This window comes from Hippoglossus stenolepis, chromosome 22 (assembly GCF_022539355.2).
Source record: "Hippoglossus stenolepis isolate QCI-W04-F060 chromosome 22, HSTE1.2, whole genome shotgun sequence".
NCBI lineage: Eukaryota > Metazoa > Chordata > Actinopteri > Pleuronectiformes > Pleuronectidae > Hippoglossus > Hippoglossus stenolepis.
Window position 1 is genome coordinate 18,257,807 of NC_061504.1, and position 14,129 is coordinate 18,271,935.

Genomic DNA, 14,129 nt, shown 5'->3' on the forward strand with positions numbered 1-14,129 from the left:
GTAACCTGCCCGTCTCTTTCAGATGATGAACATGGACGGGACGGGCAGACGGGTGCTGGTGGAGGACAAACTTCCGCACATCTTTGGCTTCACGCTGCTTGGTGACTTCATCTACTGGACGGACTGGCAGCGTCGCAGCATCGAGCGCGTCCACAAACGCACGGCGGAGAGAGAGATCATCATCGACCAGCTTCCCGACCTCATGGGACTCAAGGCCACATACGTGCACCAGTCGTTCGGTGAGTCCACCAACCTGAACAGCGTCAGAGCTGCGTTCAAGTCTCGTCCAAATTAATATTATTTAATCCTCGTTGTGTCACAGTTGCATTTCTCTTTAGACTCTACTCACCCCCCCTCCGTCCCTCAGGTACGAACCCGTGTGCCGAGAACAACGGCGGCTGCAGCCACCTCTGCCTCTACAAGCCTTCAGGCGTTCAGTGCGGCTGTCCCATCGGACTCGAGCTCATCGCCGACATGAGGACCTGCATCGTCCCTGAGGCCTTCCTACTCTTCTCCCGCCACACGGACATCCGCCGCATCTCCCTGGAGACCAACAACAACAACGTGGCCATCCCGCTCACTGGCGTCAAGGAGGCGTCCGCACTTGACTTCGACGTCACCGACAACCGCATCTACTGGACGGACATCACTCTGAAGGTGAGCGTGTGCAGTGAGGTGGACCTCCTGCTGGTCGGCTGGAGGCCAACGCTGCGGAGCCGTAATGGGCTCCCAGGGGACGCCATGTTGGAAATAATGAATGGTTGCTCGCCACCCCTCCTCCATCGTCCTTCATCTATCTACTCTGCTCCATCTCTTCTCCTCTTCACTCTGAACAGGACGCTCTTGTGATGAATACTGAAATTTAACACATGGTTAATCTGAGGATTTCATTTCTTTACTTTCTTCTTCTTCTCCTTGTAAACGTTGATGTATATTTACTTTGACTTAAGAGCAATGATTGAAATGATGATTCATGAAGAACAAGTTAAAACAGACTCAGTCAGGATGTGAAGTGAAACACTAAGAAAATCTCAGTTACAAACTCATTCATATGAGTGAGATGTTAACACTTCCTGTTTTAATGTGACCTTTAACCCCCGCAGACCATCAGTCGGGCCTTCATGAACGGCAGCGCTCTGGAACACGTGGTGGAGTTCGGTCTGGACTACCCGGAGGGAATGGCGGTGGACTGGCTGGGGAAGAACCTGTACTGGGCCGACACCGGCACCAATCGTATCGAAGTGGCCAAACTGGACGGGCAGCACCGTCAGGTCCTGGTCTGGAAGGATCTGGACAGTCCTCGAGCTCTGGCTCTGGATCCCGCTGAAGGGTGAGGACGAGGGAGGAGCTGGGCGCCAGGGCTTGAGTCTCTAACTGTCACAGATCAGATCTACTCACTTCTCCTGTTTCCTGTCCGCAGCTACATGTACTGGACCGAGTGGGGCGGGAAGCCAAAGATCGACCGAGCGGCGATGGACGGGACGGGTCGGAGCACCCTGGTGGCTGACGTCGGCCGAGCCAACGGGCTCACCATCGACTACGCAGAGCGGCGCCTCTACTGGACCGACCTGGACACTACGCTGATCGAGTCGTCTAACATGCTCGGTAACAACAGCATTTAATGATCTGTGTCTGTGGCAGCAGCAGGGGGCGCACTGACCTCCACTTCTTCTTCCTCCTTTTCATTTCCTTCCTCTTGCTCTTCTTCTTCTTCTTCTTCTTCATCTCCTTCTTCTTCCTCTTCTTCTTCATCTCCTTCTTCTTCATCTCCTTCTTCATCTCCTTCTTATTCCTCTTCTTCTTCTTCTTCTTCTTTTACTCCTTCTTCTTCCTCCTCCTCGTCACCTTCCTCTTCTTCTTGCTCTTATTTCTCTCATTTCTCTTCCTCGTCCTTCCTCATCTCCAGCTCCACCTTCTCTGTTGTGTAACCACACTGATGAATCGCGTGTTGCGTGTGCGTCTGTCCATACATGATCTCCGAGGACATGTTCTCTGTCAGTTCAAAGTGCAGCTGAAACAAAAGCTGCTGCGCTCTGCAGCACGTGGGTGGACATGAACCAGGACTAAAATATTCCTCACACACAGACCACGCTGCGATTAGACTCTGCAGTGTTGTCGTAGGATGTGGAAGACAGAAAATAGCCGTCGCTGGGCTGAGGTCTGCTGCAGCAAACTCCTTTATGACTTCTCTGTGGCAGCTGCTTTTCATCTGTTGTCATCTGATCTGAACTATTTCACTCAACAAAACTTTACATGTTTGAGTTTTTGTCATAAACGTTTTACTCTTTGTTTATGTCGAGTTTTTAGCTCTTTCACTAAAACAGATCCTCGAAGCTCTGGAAACATTTTCTTTATTCCAAAAAACAATAAGAAATGATTCTGTTTATCCTATAAAACAAAACTTATTACGTGTGAAACTTCTGAAATGATCTGCTGATTTGAACGTGAGTAAGAATTTCATTGAATTTGAACTATTAGGACACGTTCCTCACATGTTCCTCACATGTTCCTCACATGTTCCTCACATGTTCCTCACATGTTCCTCACACGTTCCTGACACGTTCCTCACACGTTCCTCACACGTTCCTCACATGTTCCTCACATGTTCCTCACATGTTCCTCACATGTTTCTGTATGTGAGAACAAATGTCTGAGTCAGTTGCTCTGGACATTTTGTGAGTGAGTCCATGTGAGGAGACAGCAGGACAATGTGTGGAAGCTTCCCAGTGAGCGAGTGGACTTGTTGATGAGGTTTCTAACACGTGACGTGAAACTGGAAGAACACAAACATCTCAGGATGATTATATACACAGACCATGATGCTCTTCATTAGTTCAACAGGTCAAACTGAAGTCGACTGAACATTAAAGATCATTTAGTTTTTACAGGAAACTTTTTATTTCGTTTGTTCCTCATCTAATTCTTATTTTCTTATTTTCCCACCAATGTTTTACAGATGAAATTAATTCTCCTCCTACGTCTGGTCTCAACTTTCTCTCCTCCAGGTCAGGAACGTGAGGTGATCGCTGATGACCTGCCTCACCCGTTTGGCCTCACCCAGTACCAGGACTACATCTACTGGACGGACTGGAGCCAGCGCAGCATCGAGCGAGCCAACAAGACCAGTGGCCAGAACCGCACCGTCATCCAGGGCCACCTGGACTACGTCATGGACATCCTGGTGTTCCACTCGTCCCGACAGGGCGGCTGGAACGCCTGCGCCTCCACCAACGGACACTGCTCCCATCTGTGCCTCGCCGTCCCTGTCAGCAGCTTCGTCTGCGGCTGCCCCGCCCACTTCTCCCTCAACTACGACAACAAGACGTGCAGCGGTGAGATGCTCGGCACAACACAACGTGAACTTTGACCTCTGAAAAGATAATCTGTGATTTTCATGGGATAAACGTTTTCTTCTTCGTCCTCCTTCCAGCTCCGACGTCCTTCCTGCTCTTCAGTCAGAAAACGGCCATTAATCGGATGGTGATTGACGAGCAGCAGAGTCCCGACATCATCCTGCCGATTCACAGCCTGAGGAACGTCCGCGCCATCGACTACGACCCGCTGGACAAACAGCTGTACTGGATCGACTCCAAGCAGAACGTGATCCGCCGAGCGCAGGAGGATGGGAACCAGGTGAGCTGCTTCCTGTTGGAGCTGAATCTGCCGCCGTCGTCTGAGCCGTGTTAACATCTCTTCTCTCGCAGAGCATGACGGTGGTGGCGAGCTCGCTGGGCGGACCCAGTCAGGGGCTGCAGATCTACGACCTGAGCATCGACATCTACAGCCGCTTCATCTACTGGACCAGCGAGGTCACCAACGTCATCAACGTCACCCGCACGGACGGCAGCCGAGTGGGCGTGGTGCTGAGGGGCGAGCACGACAAACCGCGCGCCATCGTGGTCAACCCGGAGAGAGGGTCAGTGTTCGCAGGAAATCAAACAGTCACTGAAACCGCCAGCGCTTGCACTTCCTGTTTGATTTGTTATCATTTAACTTAAATTTTTCCAGAATTTAGTTTAACTTTTCTGTTTTGTCTTTAGTTCAAAGTATTTTGGGGAAATATCAGTTGTCTGCTGGAAAAACCCTGAACAGGTCGTCAGTGATCTGAATATCTTCAAGTTACTGTCTGAGCTCCATCTGTCATTGAACTAACACGCAGAGCACATGGATCAACATTTATCACAGTTAAAGCAGTTTTTACAACATCTATGTTGACGTCGCGATGACGGCACATGGTAGACATCTCGTGCAGCCCGAGTTTCGATCCAGTTAACGTGAAGCAGCGTCACATGTGGTCATGTGACCCCTGCAGGCGGCTGGGACACGTGCAGGTGGTTCTGACGTCTGGTTTTCTTCTCTGAACGTTCGCAGCGTTCACTTTGTGTCCTCTCGTTTGTTCTCGTGTTTGTTCTCTCGGGCTCACAGCGTTCTTGAAGCCGAGCCGCTTGTTTGGAACCATAATTGCAGGGTTTCCTTCGGGCCGGGGTTCGCGCAGTAATCTCGGGGTCATTGTGTGGTCGGCAAATGGAGTCTGCAGATGTTCTGGTTCCTCCGGAGCCGAGGGAGGAAAACAAACATCCACTGAACGACTTCAAACTTTGAGTCACAGCGACATGAACGACTCCTCTTCTCCTTCCTCCACAGGTACATGTACTTCACCAACCTGCTGGAGCGCTCGCCAAAGATCGAGCGGGCGGCGCTGGACGGCACAGAGCGCGAGGTGTTGTTCTTCAGCGGTTTGGGGAAACCTGTCGCTCTGGCCATCGACAACGAGGTGGGGAAGTTGTTCTGGGTCGACTCAGACCTGCGACGAATCGAGAGCAGCGACCTCTCCGGTGAGTGTGAAGCATGAACCTGCACGTCACTGACAAACTCACAAACGTTAATAAACAGGCGTCAGGGCGCCGCGGCAACGCTCCAATCAGATGATTCACGTGAGACGGGTGTCACATGTTTGATTCCTCATATTGACGCGTGTCTGGTGAAAACAAAGCTCTGGAGAAGGTGTCAGCCTGCGCGTTGTTGTTGAAGACTTCTCGCCACCACCTTCTTCTACACCTGTGGATTTAACCGATGACGGGACGTTGTAACTCTCGCCGTCGCAAACCGTCACAATTTATAGTCGTGGAGGAGGAAGTTTCCAGGAAGCTTTCTGATTGGACGCAGAGTAAACGTCCCTGAGTGCACGAGGGGTCTTCAAACAGTGTGACGGGTTTTACAGGAAGAGAAAAGACATGAATAGTTAGTTTTTTATTTCTAATTCTTTAGATTCACTTGTAAACAAACCCCAGGGGGGGTGACGGGGGGGTCCGGGTGGGGGTCGGCGTGTTGCTCTCGTTCAGCACATTCCTGTGATTCTCTGGTGCCCCACGCAGGCCGTCTGGAATGTGAAGCATGCGTCCAAGAGGACGGTGGAGGATATAAACACCAGAGCGTCACGCCGTCGGAGCGCAGGATCCGGGCGCTGCTCTAAACGCCTCCTCGTGTCTCTGATGCAGGACAGACGGCGGCGGCGGCCTGAAGTTGGCTTCAGTTAGTCAGAGGTTAGGTTAGTGCTGCTCAGTAGAGGCTGGCGCCCCCCTCAGGACAGTTGGGTCAACAACAGCTGCTCAGAAAACAGGACAGAGGGTTTGACTTGAGTGATGACATCAGATCATCCTGACTGTGACATCACTACTTGATGATGTCATTGTCTCATGTCTTGAGTATCACAGTTGTCTGTCCACTGGAAACACGAGCTGGTCACAGTCAGTTCAGATGCTTTTACTTTGAAAGAACACGAGCTGGTCACAGTCAGTTCAGATGCTTTTACTTTGAAAGAACACGAGCTGGTCACAGTCAGTTCAGATGCTTTTACTTTGAAAGAACACAAACTGGTCACGCTGAGTTCGGGGCCACCAGCAGGGGGCGTCTGTCAACTCTGACAGATTATTACAGATTATTAACATAGACATATTGTTCTGGATGTTTTTCTGAAGTTTCTTCTTGTTGTCTGACCTGGTGTATCCCTGTCCCCTCCCCCTGCCCCCTCCCCCTGTCCCCTCCCCCTCAGTTTATCACCTCTTTCGTTGCTTCTCTTCCTGAAGTTTTTTGCCCGACAACCTTGTTTTTGTTTTTTTCCCTGGTGCCTCTTTAAAAACATGAATCCAGGAGCCAATCGGATCGTGATCGCAGACTCCAACATCCTGCAGCCGGTCGGGCTGACGGTGTTCGGGAACCATCTCTACTGGATCGACAAGCAGCAGCAGATGATCGAACGCATCGACAAGACGACGCGAGAGGGACGCACCAAGATCCAGGCTCGCATCGGGTACCTGAGCGACATCCACGCCGTGCACGAGCTCGACATGAGGGAGTACAGTGAGTCATTGTTTGAAACTGATCTGCCTGCATCCCCCAAAGCATGATGGGAGCTGTAGTTTCTAAACTCTGAACATTTATCCTGACTAGAAAAATGAAATGAAGCCAAATCTAGATTTTTATTTTGTCTCCATTTATCTTGTGCTGACAAACTGATGAACATTTAAATGATGTTTCTGTGTGTCGACCAACCTGCTGATGAAAGTCTGAAACCAACAAGTTGAATGAACTCATCTGGAACATGGAAGGATTTCATCCATAGTTATATTCTGACCGAACAGGATCTGCACTCGTCTCCTCACCCTGTTCTTTTTAAATTCTCCTCCAGGTAAACATCCGTGCACGTGGGATAACGGCGGCTGCTCCCACATTTGCATCGTGAAAGGCGACGGGACGACTCGCTGCTCGTGTCCCGTCCACCTGGTGCTGCTGCAGGACGAGCTCTCCTGTGGAGGTGAGACTGAACCGAACCCTCGTCCGCTCACGTTCTCTCTTCAGACTGAATCTCACCGAGTCGTTTCCTCCTCAGAGCCTCCGACCTGCTCCCCGGAGCAGTTCTCCTGCACGTCGGGCGAGGTCGACTGCATCCCTCAGGCCTGGAGGTGCGACGGTTACGCCGAGTGCGACGACAAAAGTGACGAGGAGGACTGTCCCGTCTGCTCCGAGTCCGAGTTCCAGTGCGACAGTCGTCAGTGCATCGACTTGAGTCTGCGCTGCAACGGAGAGTTCAACTGTCAGGACCGATCGGACGAGAACAAGTGTGAAGGTGTGACAGGTAACACTCGCCGGTCAACAGCTGTTCACTGAAAGAAATGGTTTATAGATCACCAGAGTGAATATTCAGTGGATAACAGTTAGCTCAGGAGCTAGCCTATTAGCATCAGCGTGTGAACCAATGAGCTGCTTTGAATAACTTTATTTAAATGTGTAACAATCGTTTAAATAGTAGTTTCTCTCTCAGTTCGTTGTCCTCCGGATCAGTTCACCTGCTCGAACGGTTTGTGCATCGGGAAACACAAGAAGTGCGACAACAACATGGACTGTACGGACAACTCGGACGAGCTCGGCTGCTGTGAGTCCTGCACGGGCTTCAAACCCTCAACTTGATTTAAACAAACGCATTAATCATCATTTAAATGTTTGACTTCATCTTCTGTGTTCTCAGATCCGACTGAAGAGCCACCTTCTCCACCCAACACCACCATCGGCGCCATCGTGGCTGTGGTCATGGCGTTGTTCGTGGTCGGCGCCGTGTATTTCGTGTGTCAGCGCGTCCTCTGTCCGCAGATGAAGGATGATGGCGAGACGGTCACAAATGATTTTGTGGTTCACGGGCCATCGTCTGTGCCGCTGGGCTACGTACCGCATCCGAGCTCGCTGTCCAGCTCCCTGCCAGGTGAGAGCCGCGCAGCGGAACCACTGAGCTACGTCTCGCCGTCTGAACGAACTCCACACTGACGTCTGCTTTCTAACAGGGATGTCCAGAGGGAAGTCTGTGATTGGTTCCCTCAGCATCATGGGCGGGAGCAGCGGGCCGCCGTACGACCGCGCCCACGTCACCGGGGCGTCGTCCAGCAGCTCGTCAAGCACCAAGGGCACCTACTTCCCCCCGGTGAGAGAGCGTCTGGGAACCTGATGATGTTTGTGTCACAAAGTCAAGTTTCTATTGATCAGTTAATAATCGATATTTGATCAGTTCTTGAAAATGTAACTAAAGTTTCTCTAAACTTTTTCGACCGATTTGAACGTGACACATTTTGTTTTGACAGTTTCTGATGAGTTCAGAGGTTTAAAGACATTTTGAAACCTTTTTATTATTTAAAATAAAGCTTCGGCGTTAATTAAAGTCGTTATTCTCCGATTTCTGAATACTGTTATTGTTCATTTGAGTTTTTCTATAGACATGAAGAAAGATGATTTGATTCTGTGTTTCAGATCCTGAATCCTCCTCCGTCTCCGGCCACAGTTCGCTCTCAGTACACGATGGAGTTCGGTTATTCCTCCAACAGTCCGTCGACCCACCGGTCGTACAGGTACCGCTCGGTTCAGCTGTCTGAGCGCCGCTCGTTGATTCACGTCGTTATCAGGAGATTATTGAGATGTGTTAATAAAGTTGAACATGTGAATCTGTTCTTTCCGTCTGTCAGCTACCGGCCCTACACCTATCGCCACTTCGCCCCGCCCACCACCCCCTGCAGCACCGACGTGTGCGACAGCGACTACACGCCGGGACGCCGGGCGCCGCCCAAGTCCAGCGCCACTGCCGCCGCCAAGGGCTACACCAGCGACCTCAACTACGACTCGGAGCCTTTCCCGCCGCCGCCGACGCCCCGCAGCCAGTACCTGTCAGCGGAGGAGAACTGTGAGAGCTGCCCGCCGTCGCCTTACACCGAGCGCAGCTACTCGCACCACCTCTACCCGCCGCCGCCTTCGCCCTGCACGGACTCCTCGTGAGCCACACCCCTCCCCACTGCCCCACCCCCCTCAACACAGCTCCGCCCCCTCACTGTAAATAGCAATTGTGCATAAATGAGGCTAAAAATGGGAACGAGAGACTGAGCGAGCGAGCGAGCGAGGAAACAGGAGAAAAAGAGAAACGGAGCTGACGAACATTTGTACAAAAAGAGAAAAACATATTTATATATTTTCTATACAGTGTTTACTGATGACATCATCGACGTTTGTATTAAGAAATTTGTACATTTTTTAAGAAAAGGTTTTTATTAAAATCATCACAAATATACGTTGCCTTAAAAACCCGCAGAGGACGACGCTGAAGGACGAGAAGCGGTGAAAACTGAGCGGGGGGGACGTTCAAATGATCTGATGCCAAATATGAAAAACATCTTACGGCGGCGGCAGGAGACCAGAGGAGCCCCTCCCCCACCCTCACAGCAGCCATCTTGTCTGCAGTGACCACGTGACGCGGGTGAGGACGGCGTGGATGTGAGTCATGAACAGAGACGTTAAAGTTCAAAGTCAAAGCAATAAAACAAAAAGGCACATATTTATTCTCCAGCGTCTCCCAGCAGGAGGCGCTACGGAGGCTCAGAGGACACGAGCCAGAAGCAACTTCTTCTTCTGATGGAATATTCTCCAGCTGTGATAGAAAGTGTCCTTGTGTCCCCTCCAGGCCTCCGTACAAATCATTCTTCCCACTAAACGCTACGCGGCGACGTCTGTCACATGACCCACATCCAGGAACTCGCCGTCGTCACGACGCAGACGAGATTTAAACCAAAACGTTTGCATATGTTTGACTTTTGTTTTTGTTTTCGCTGAAACGTTGAGAAACTCGACTGCGACAGTTTTAATGTTTCACGATCATCGGATTTAGTTTTTTGTGGAGGAAGCAGCGTTTCCCGCCGAGGACGCGACCTTGTGCCTGAGCAGTTTCATCTCCGTGTTTTTTATCGTTGTTCCGTGGAGGAAATCAGTGCCCACTAAATGCTATATAGTATTTTTGTACCACATATTGTGTAGATAACGTATTTATAAGCTCTATAGAAAATCATTGTAAATCTTTCATTGAACTCTGCAGTACTTTTCATTCCGTCTTTTTTTATATTGCATCATTATATTTTTCTACAGAAAATCAAACGTACGGCGACAATCCGCGATCGGTCGAGTCGAGGAACTTATCCAGGTTTTCAGTGTCTGTTGATGTAACGTCGGACTGTTTGTGCCAAAACTCTGTTATTTGACTTTGTGAGGCTTCGGGAGCCGAGTTGGGACCAGAGGGGAAACGACGTGGTGTCCACCTCGGTTCTCCTGGTCTCTCCTGACAAATATGTTTTTAACGTGTTTCATCGTGGAAACGTCGTTGTTTTCACGTCCCTGACGTCACGCGTTCGGTTTGAGAGGAAACGAAACGCCAGCGAGTCGGAAACGATTCGGTTTGAATCACAAAGTTAAAGTTTTATTACATCGTCTGTTAAAATGTTACAAAGTCTTCAACAGACCTGAGACGTTTTCAATTTTAAACTTTTATATTTCAATGAAATTTCCGACATTAAGGGTTTGTTATGAAACATTAATTTATCACATTAATGAAGTTTGTGTTGTTCGGGTAAAGATTCTTCACGTGATTATTATCACCGGTTTCTACCCAACTTATAAAGACGTGTTAAATGTTTTCCAGACTCGATTAAAGGATCAATAAAATGAAATCTGACAAATTAATGATTTCATATTTACAGATGGACAATATGGAGTCTCCAAAGTGCCAAACTATCGTTTTATGAATCTCATGCACACAATATAGTTACTTTACAATACTTCTGTGCACACGATGTTGTTTTTGCTCCGTTATTCGATTTAAATATTAAACGTTTGTTCAGTTCTGTTGAGACTTCAGATTGTACAAAACATTTGAACAATCTGAAGTCACAGATCTGAACCGATCTCGAGCAGTGACGAGCCTGAAGTTCAGTTCGTCTCCCGCTGCCTCGTCCTGACATCTGCCCACAGCTGTCAGCCGAGTTACCTGTGGTACCGACACACACACACACACACACACACACACACTCATGTCTAGTTAATCATCTTTGGAGAGATTCTCATTCGCTAACTGCACTTTACAGGACTTTTTAGCTGATTTCCGGTACAAAACGTTGTGGTCGGAGTAAAGTTGTGTAAAGTTGATGTCAAAAAAGGAAAGGAAAGAAAAATCTGAAAGTCGGACGGAGATCTTCAGGTTTTCAGAGTCTGGATGATGACGACACGTTTCTGTTAAATTATTCCCTCGAACCATTTTGAATTAGTTCAGTTTAAACCTCAAACCACTGAATTCTTCCTTCAGATTAATGATCAAATCAAAGTGAAACGACATTTAGTGAATAAATTAAGTCATTTGAGTTTGATTTCATATTTGAGGAGTAAAAATGTTTCTGATGTAAACAGTAAATTGAGGTAATTTTGTGCTACGATGATGTAAATCATGTTAAATTGATTTCAACTTGATCTGTAGAGAATCATCTGACATCTTCTCTTTATTCGTTCTGATATCAAACTTGAAAATTTGTCAATTTTATAAACCTTAAAGTTTTAATGCAAGAAGCCAAAATGATCAAATATTATATATTAACACAAACTGGAATAAAATTTGGTTATTAAATGTTAATGTTGATATTTTTCTTTTAAATTTCACTCAAAGTTTGTCCTCATGTCTGATCCTTAAATGTTCAACGTGAGGACGGAAGGTCAACGAGGTCGTGACCTGACAGATCTTTAACTTTGTTTCAATCTGAAGTTCAACATGTCGAGGTTTGATTCTTAGTTCTGATCATTTGTGGGAATAATTTATCAAATTGCAAAGTTCCTCCAGACTCGTGGAGAAGTCGTCTTCGGTCGAAGCAGAAATGAGACGAATCAAACCGAGTCCACGTGTTTCTTCCCGTTCTGGCTGAACTTTGACCTGAAGGAGACGTTCAGATCGTGAAGAACGTGCGAGAAAAAGGTCAAAGAAAGTAGAAATGTTTAAAAAATGATTGAAACAGGCCGAGTCATGTTTTATAATAAAAAAGAAGCACTTTTGTCTCCAGGTTTCTCGGAGGTTCGAACAGGAAACAGAAGTTAGTGTCGTGGTGTTTTGAAATGTCCTTCGTCCGTCTCGATCCCGTGGTGCTTTGCCAGGATGTGGAGGATTTGTTTCACTCTTTTGTACGATGACTGCTTAGCTGTAAACCATCAGATGTACAGCGCCACCCAGCTGCCACCATAAGCTGTTGTAACTCATGAAATGCTGATTTTTTTTTTCTTTTTGTTAAATATAAAGTGAGTGAACTTTTACCTTCGTGTCTGAGTGATGATTGATGAAGACATATAACTTTATATCATATTAAAAACTTACTGTGGTATAATGTCCTGTCTACACACTATACTGCCACCTTGTGTGTACACACTGAAACTGAAATTGTATTTTATTTGTGTAGAACCTTTTATACAAACACACACAGGAACTGAGCTTTAATGTAAATGACATAAAGACTTAATAGAAAATTAAATTGTGTAAACATATAATTTGACTTTATAGACAGGAGACGTAAGAAAATCTTAAATAAAAAAATTATGTTTAATAAAATAGTGTTAATGCTGAAATAAAGATGTTATTCATATAACTCTAATATATGTATATAATACACTATAATACAGTGTGATGATCAGTTTTCAGTTTCGATATTTCTTTAAGAGTCTTTAAGAATCACTTTCACTTCCAGAGCTTTTTCCTTTACCGTAATAACGGGTCTTCTTCTTTGCTCGGCAAACATCAGCGCCACCTACTGGACAGTAGCGGGAATCAGAGCAATTCATTATTCATTAAATTCTTTAGTTTGATCTTTTGGATTCTAATAAAGATAATTCTTATAATAATAATGAAGTACTACGTATGACTTATTGAAACATTACTCGATCCACCGATAATAATAATAATTTCATAATGATAATTTTATGATAATAATATTGACAGCTGCTGTTTCAATAAAATGTCATTTAAAGGTTTATTTGAATGTGCGCAGACTCTTTAATCTTTACGGTAAAGCACCGCCACGCCTCTTTTCCTGACTCCATGAAGTGATTGGTGCACGTGTGTCACATGACTCGTCAGAGCGGAAGTGGAGGACTGGGCCGCAGAGCGAAGGTGAGAAAACAAACCGGAACAAAAAGATCGTTAAAACCCGTAAAGACGCGTTTTCACCGGCACATGACGTCACTTAGCGTCTTCGCCACCGGGCCCGGTGTCTCGCGCCGTTTGAACCGTGAACGTGTTCGTTCAATGATCGAGTTGACGTCACGAGACACAAAATGAAAACACGTCAGAAAAACAACCCGTTCAGTAAAAACGTACAGTACGTAAATAACGTTAATCTAACGTTTCTTTAATGTGCGTGTGTGTTAATGTGTTTGTGTGTGTGTGTGTGTTAATGTTTGTGCGTATGTGTTTGTATGTGCGTGTGTCTGTTTGTGTGTGTGTGTGCGCGTGCGTGCGTGTATGTATGTATGTATGTATGTATGTGTGTGTGTGTGTGTGTGTGTGTATTAACTCTCAGGAGATAAAACTTTATTTAAAATCACCAGAAACAAACAAACGATGGTCACGTGATGAAACGGGAATTTCCCACTGACACAGTGACGTCACTGTGTGTCAGTTAACGACTGCACCGAAAAACAAAATAAACTTTATTTAAAAATGTAATATTTCTTATCCAGCATTAGAAATAGAATAAGTCAAGTTGACAGAGAACAAAGTGTGTGTGTGTGTGTGTGTGTTTCCAGGGAAACAGCAGCCGTCAGGATGCAGAGCACCACCAACTACCTGTGGCTGATCTCAGACCTGCTGGGTCAGGGCGCCACGGCCAACGTCTACCGGGGACGACACAAGGTACGAGCTGGATCCGGGCTCAGACTAATCTCTGGGGAATGATTGACAAATGGTGAAAACGTGCTGACACACACGTAGAAGACACGAAGACGTGAAGAGAGTTTGTGGTGATCAGAGCTGAAGGTGTCAGGTGATGTCAACATGATCACATGACCTCTGCAGCAGAGGTAACGCGTCACTTCCTGTCTCCGGCTGCTGCACCCGGCTGCTCCACCTCTCACCTGAACTATGTGGAGGACGGAATTTCCCCAAAACCCGTCGAGCCGAGCGCCGGTTTCGTTTCTCCTCCGGTTGACGAAGAGGTTTCACAACATGTGAACTGAGTCTGAAGAACAAATCTTTCACTTCATTTCATTTGAGATGTTTCCGTTCATTCTGATTGAAACTG

General features: G+C 47.1%; 2 protein-coding genes across 6 annotated transcripts in view; both read left to right on the top strand.

The window, feature by feature from the left end:
- The window catches only part of lrp6 (low density lipoprotein receptor-related protein 6), a 28,571-nt gene extending 16,421 nt beyond the window's left edge, over positions 1 to 12,150 (top strand). The window contains exons 8-23 of one of the 2 annotated variants that reach the window (XM_047338478.1): positions 23 to 239; positions 368 to 657; positions 1,104 to 1,330; positions 1,421 to 1,605; positions 3,006 to 3,332; positions 3,431 to 3,633; positions 3,705 to 3,916; positions 4,645 to 4,835; positions 6,151 to 6,360; positions 6,689 to 6,814; positions 6,890 to 7,126; positions 7,322 to 7,432; positions 7,526 to 7,756; positions 7,836 to 7,972; positions 8,296 to 8,393; positions 8,508 to 12,150. In XM_047338478.1, coding sequence (XP_047194434.1) covers positions 23 to 239; positions 368 to 657; positions 1,104 to 1,330; positions 1,421 to 1,605; positions 3,006 to 3,332; positions 3,431 to 3,633; positions 3,705 to 3,916; positions 4,645 to 4,835; positions 6,151 to 6,360; positions 6,689 to 6,814; positions 6,890 to 7,126; positions 7,322 to 7,432; positions 7,526 to 7,756; positions 7,836 to 7,972; positions 8,296 to 8,393; positions 8,508 to 8,814 — 3,309 coding nt within the window. In that variant the 3' untranslated portion in view covers positions 8,815 to 12,150. Of the gene's footprint in view, positions 1 to 22; positions 240 to 367; positions 658 to 1,103; positions 1,331 to 1,420; positions 1,606 to 3,005; positions 3,333 to 3,430; positions 3,634 to 3,704; positions 3,917 to 4,644; positions 4,836 to 6,150; positions 6,361 to 6,688; positions 6,815 to 6,889; positions 7,136 to 7,321; positions 7,433 to 7,525; positions 7,757 to 7,835; positions 7,973 to 8,295; positions 8,394 to 8,507 lie in introns of both variants that reach the window. The other variant, XM_047338477.1, reaches the window with a different exon arrangement.
- Positions 12,151 to 12,925: 775 nt separating this feature from the next.
- Positions 12,926 to 14,129, top strand: part of tbk1 (TANK-binding kinase 1) — a 10,138-nt gene continuing 8,934 nt past the window's right edge. The window contains exons 1-2 of one of the 4 annotated variants that reach the window (XM_047338480.1): positions 12,926 to 13,000; positions 13,636 to 13,741. In XM_047338480.1, the coding sequence (XP_047194436.1) occupies positions 13,655 to 13,741 (87 nt within the window). In that variant the 5' untranslated portion in view covers positions 12,926 to 13,000; positions 13,636 to 13,654. Of the gene's footprint in view, positions 13,001 to 13,020; positions 13,209 to 13,635; positions 13,742 to 14,129 lie in introns of those variants that run through there. The other 3 variants (XM_047338481.1, XM_047338479.1, XM_035146992.2) reach the window with 3 other exon arrangements.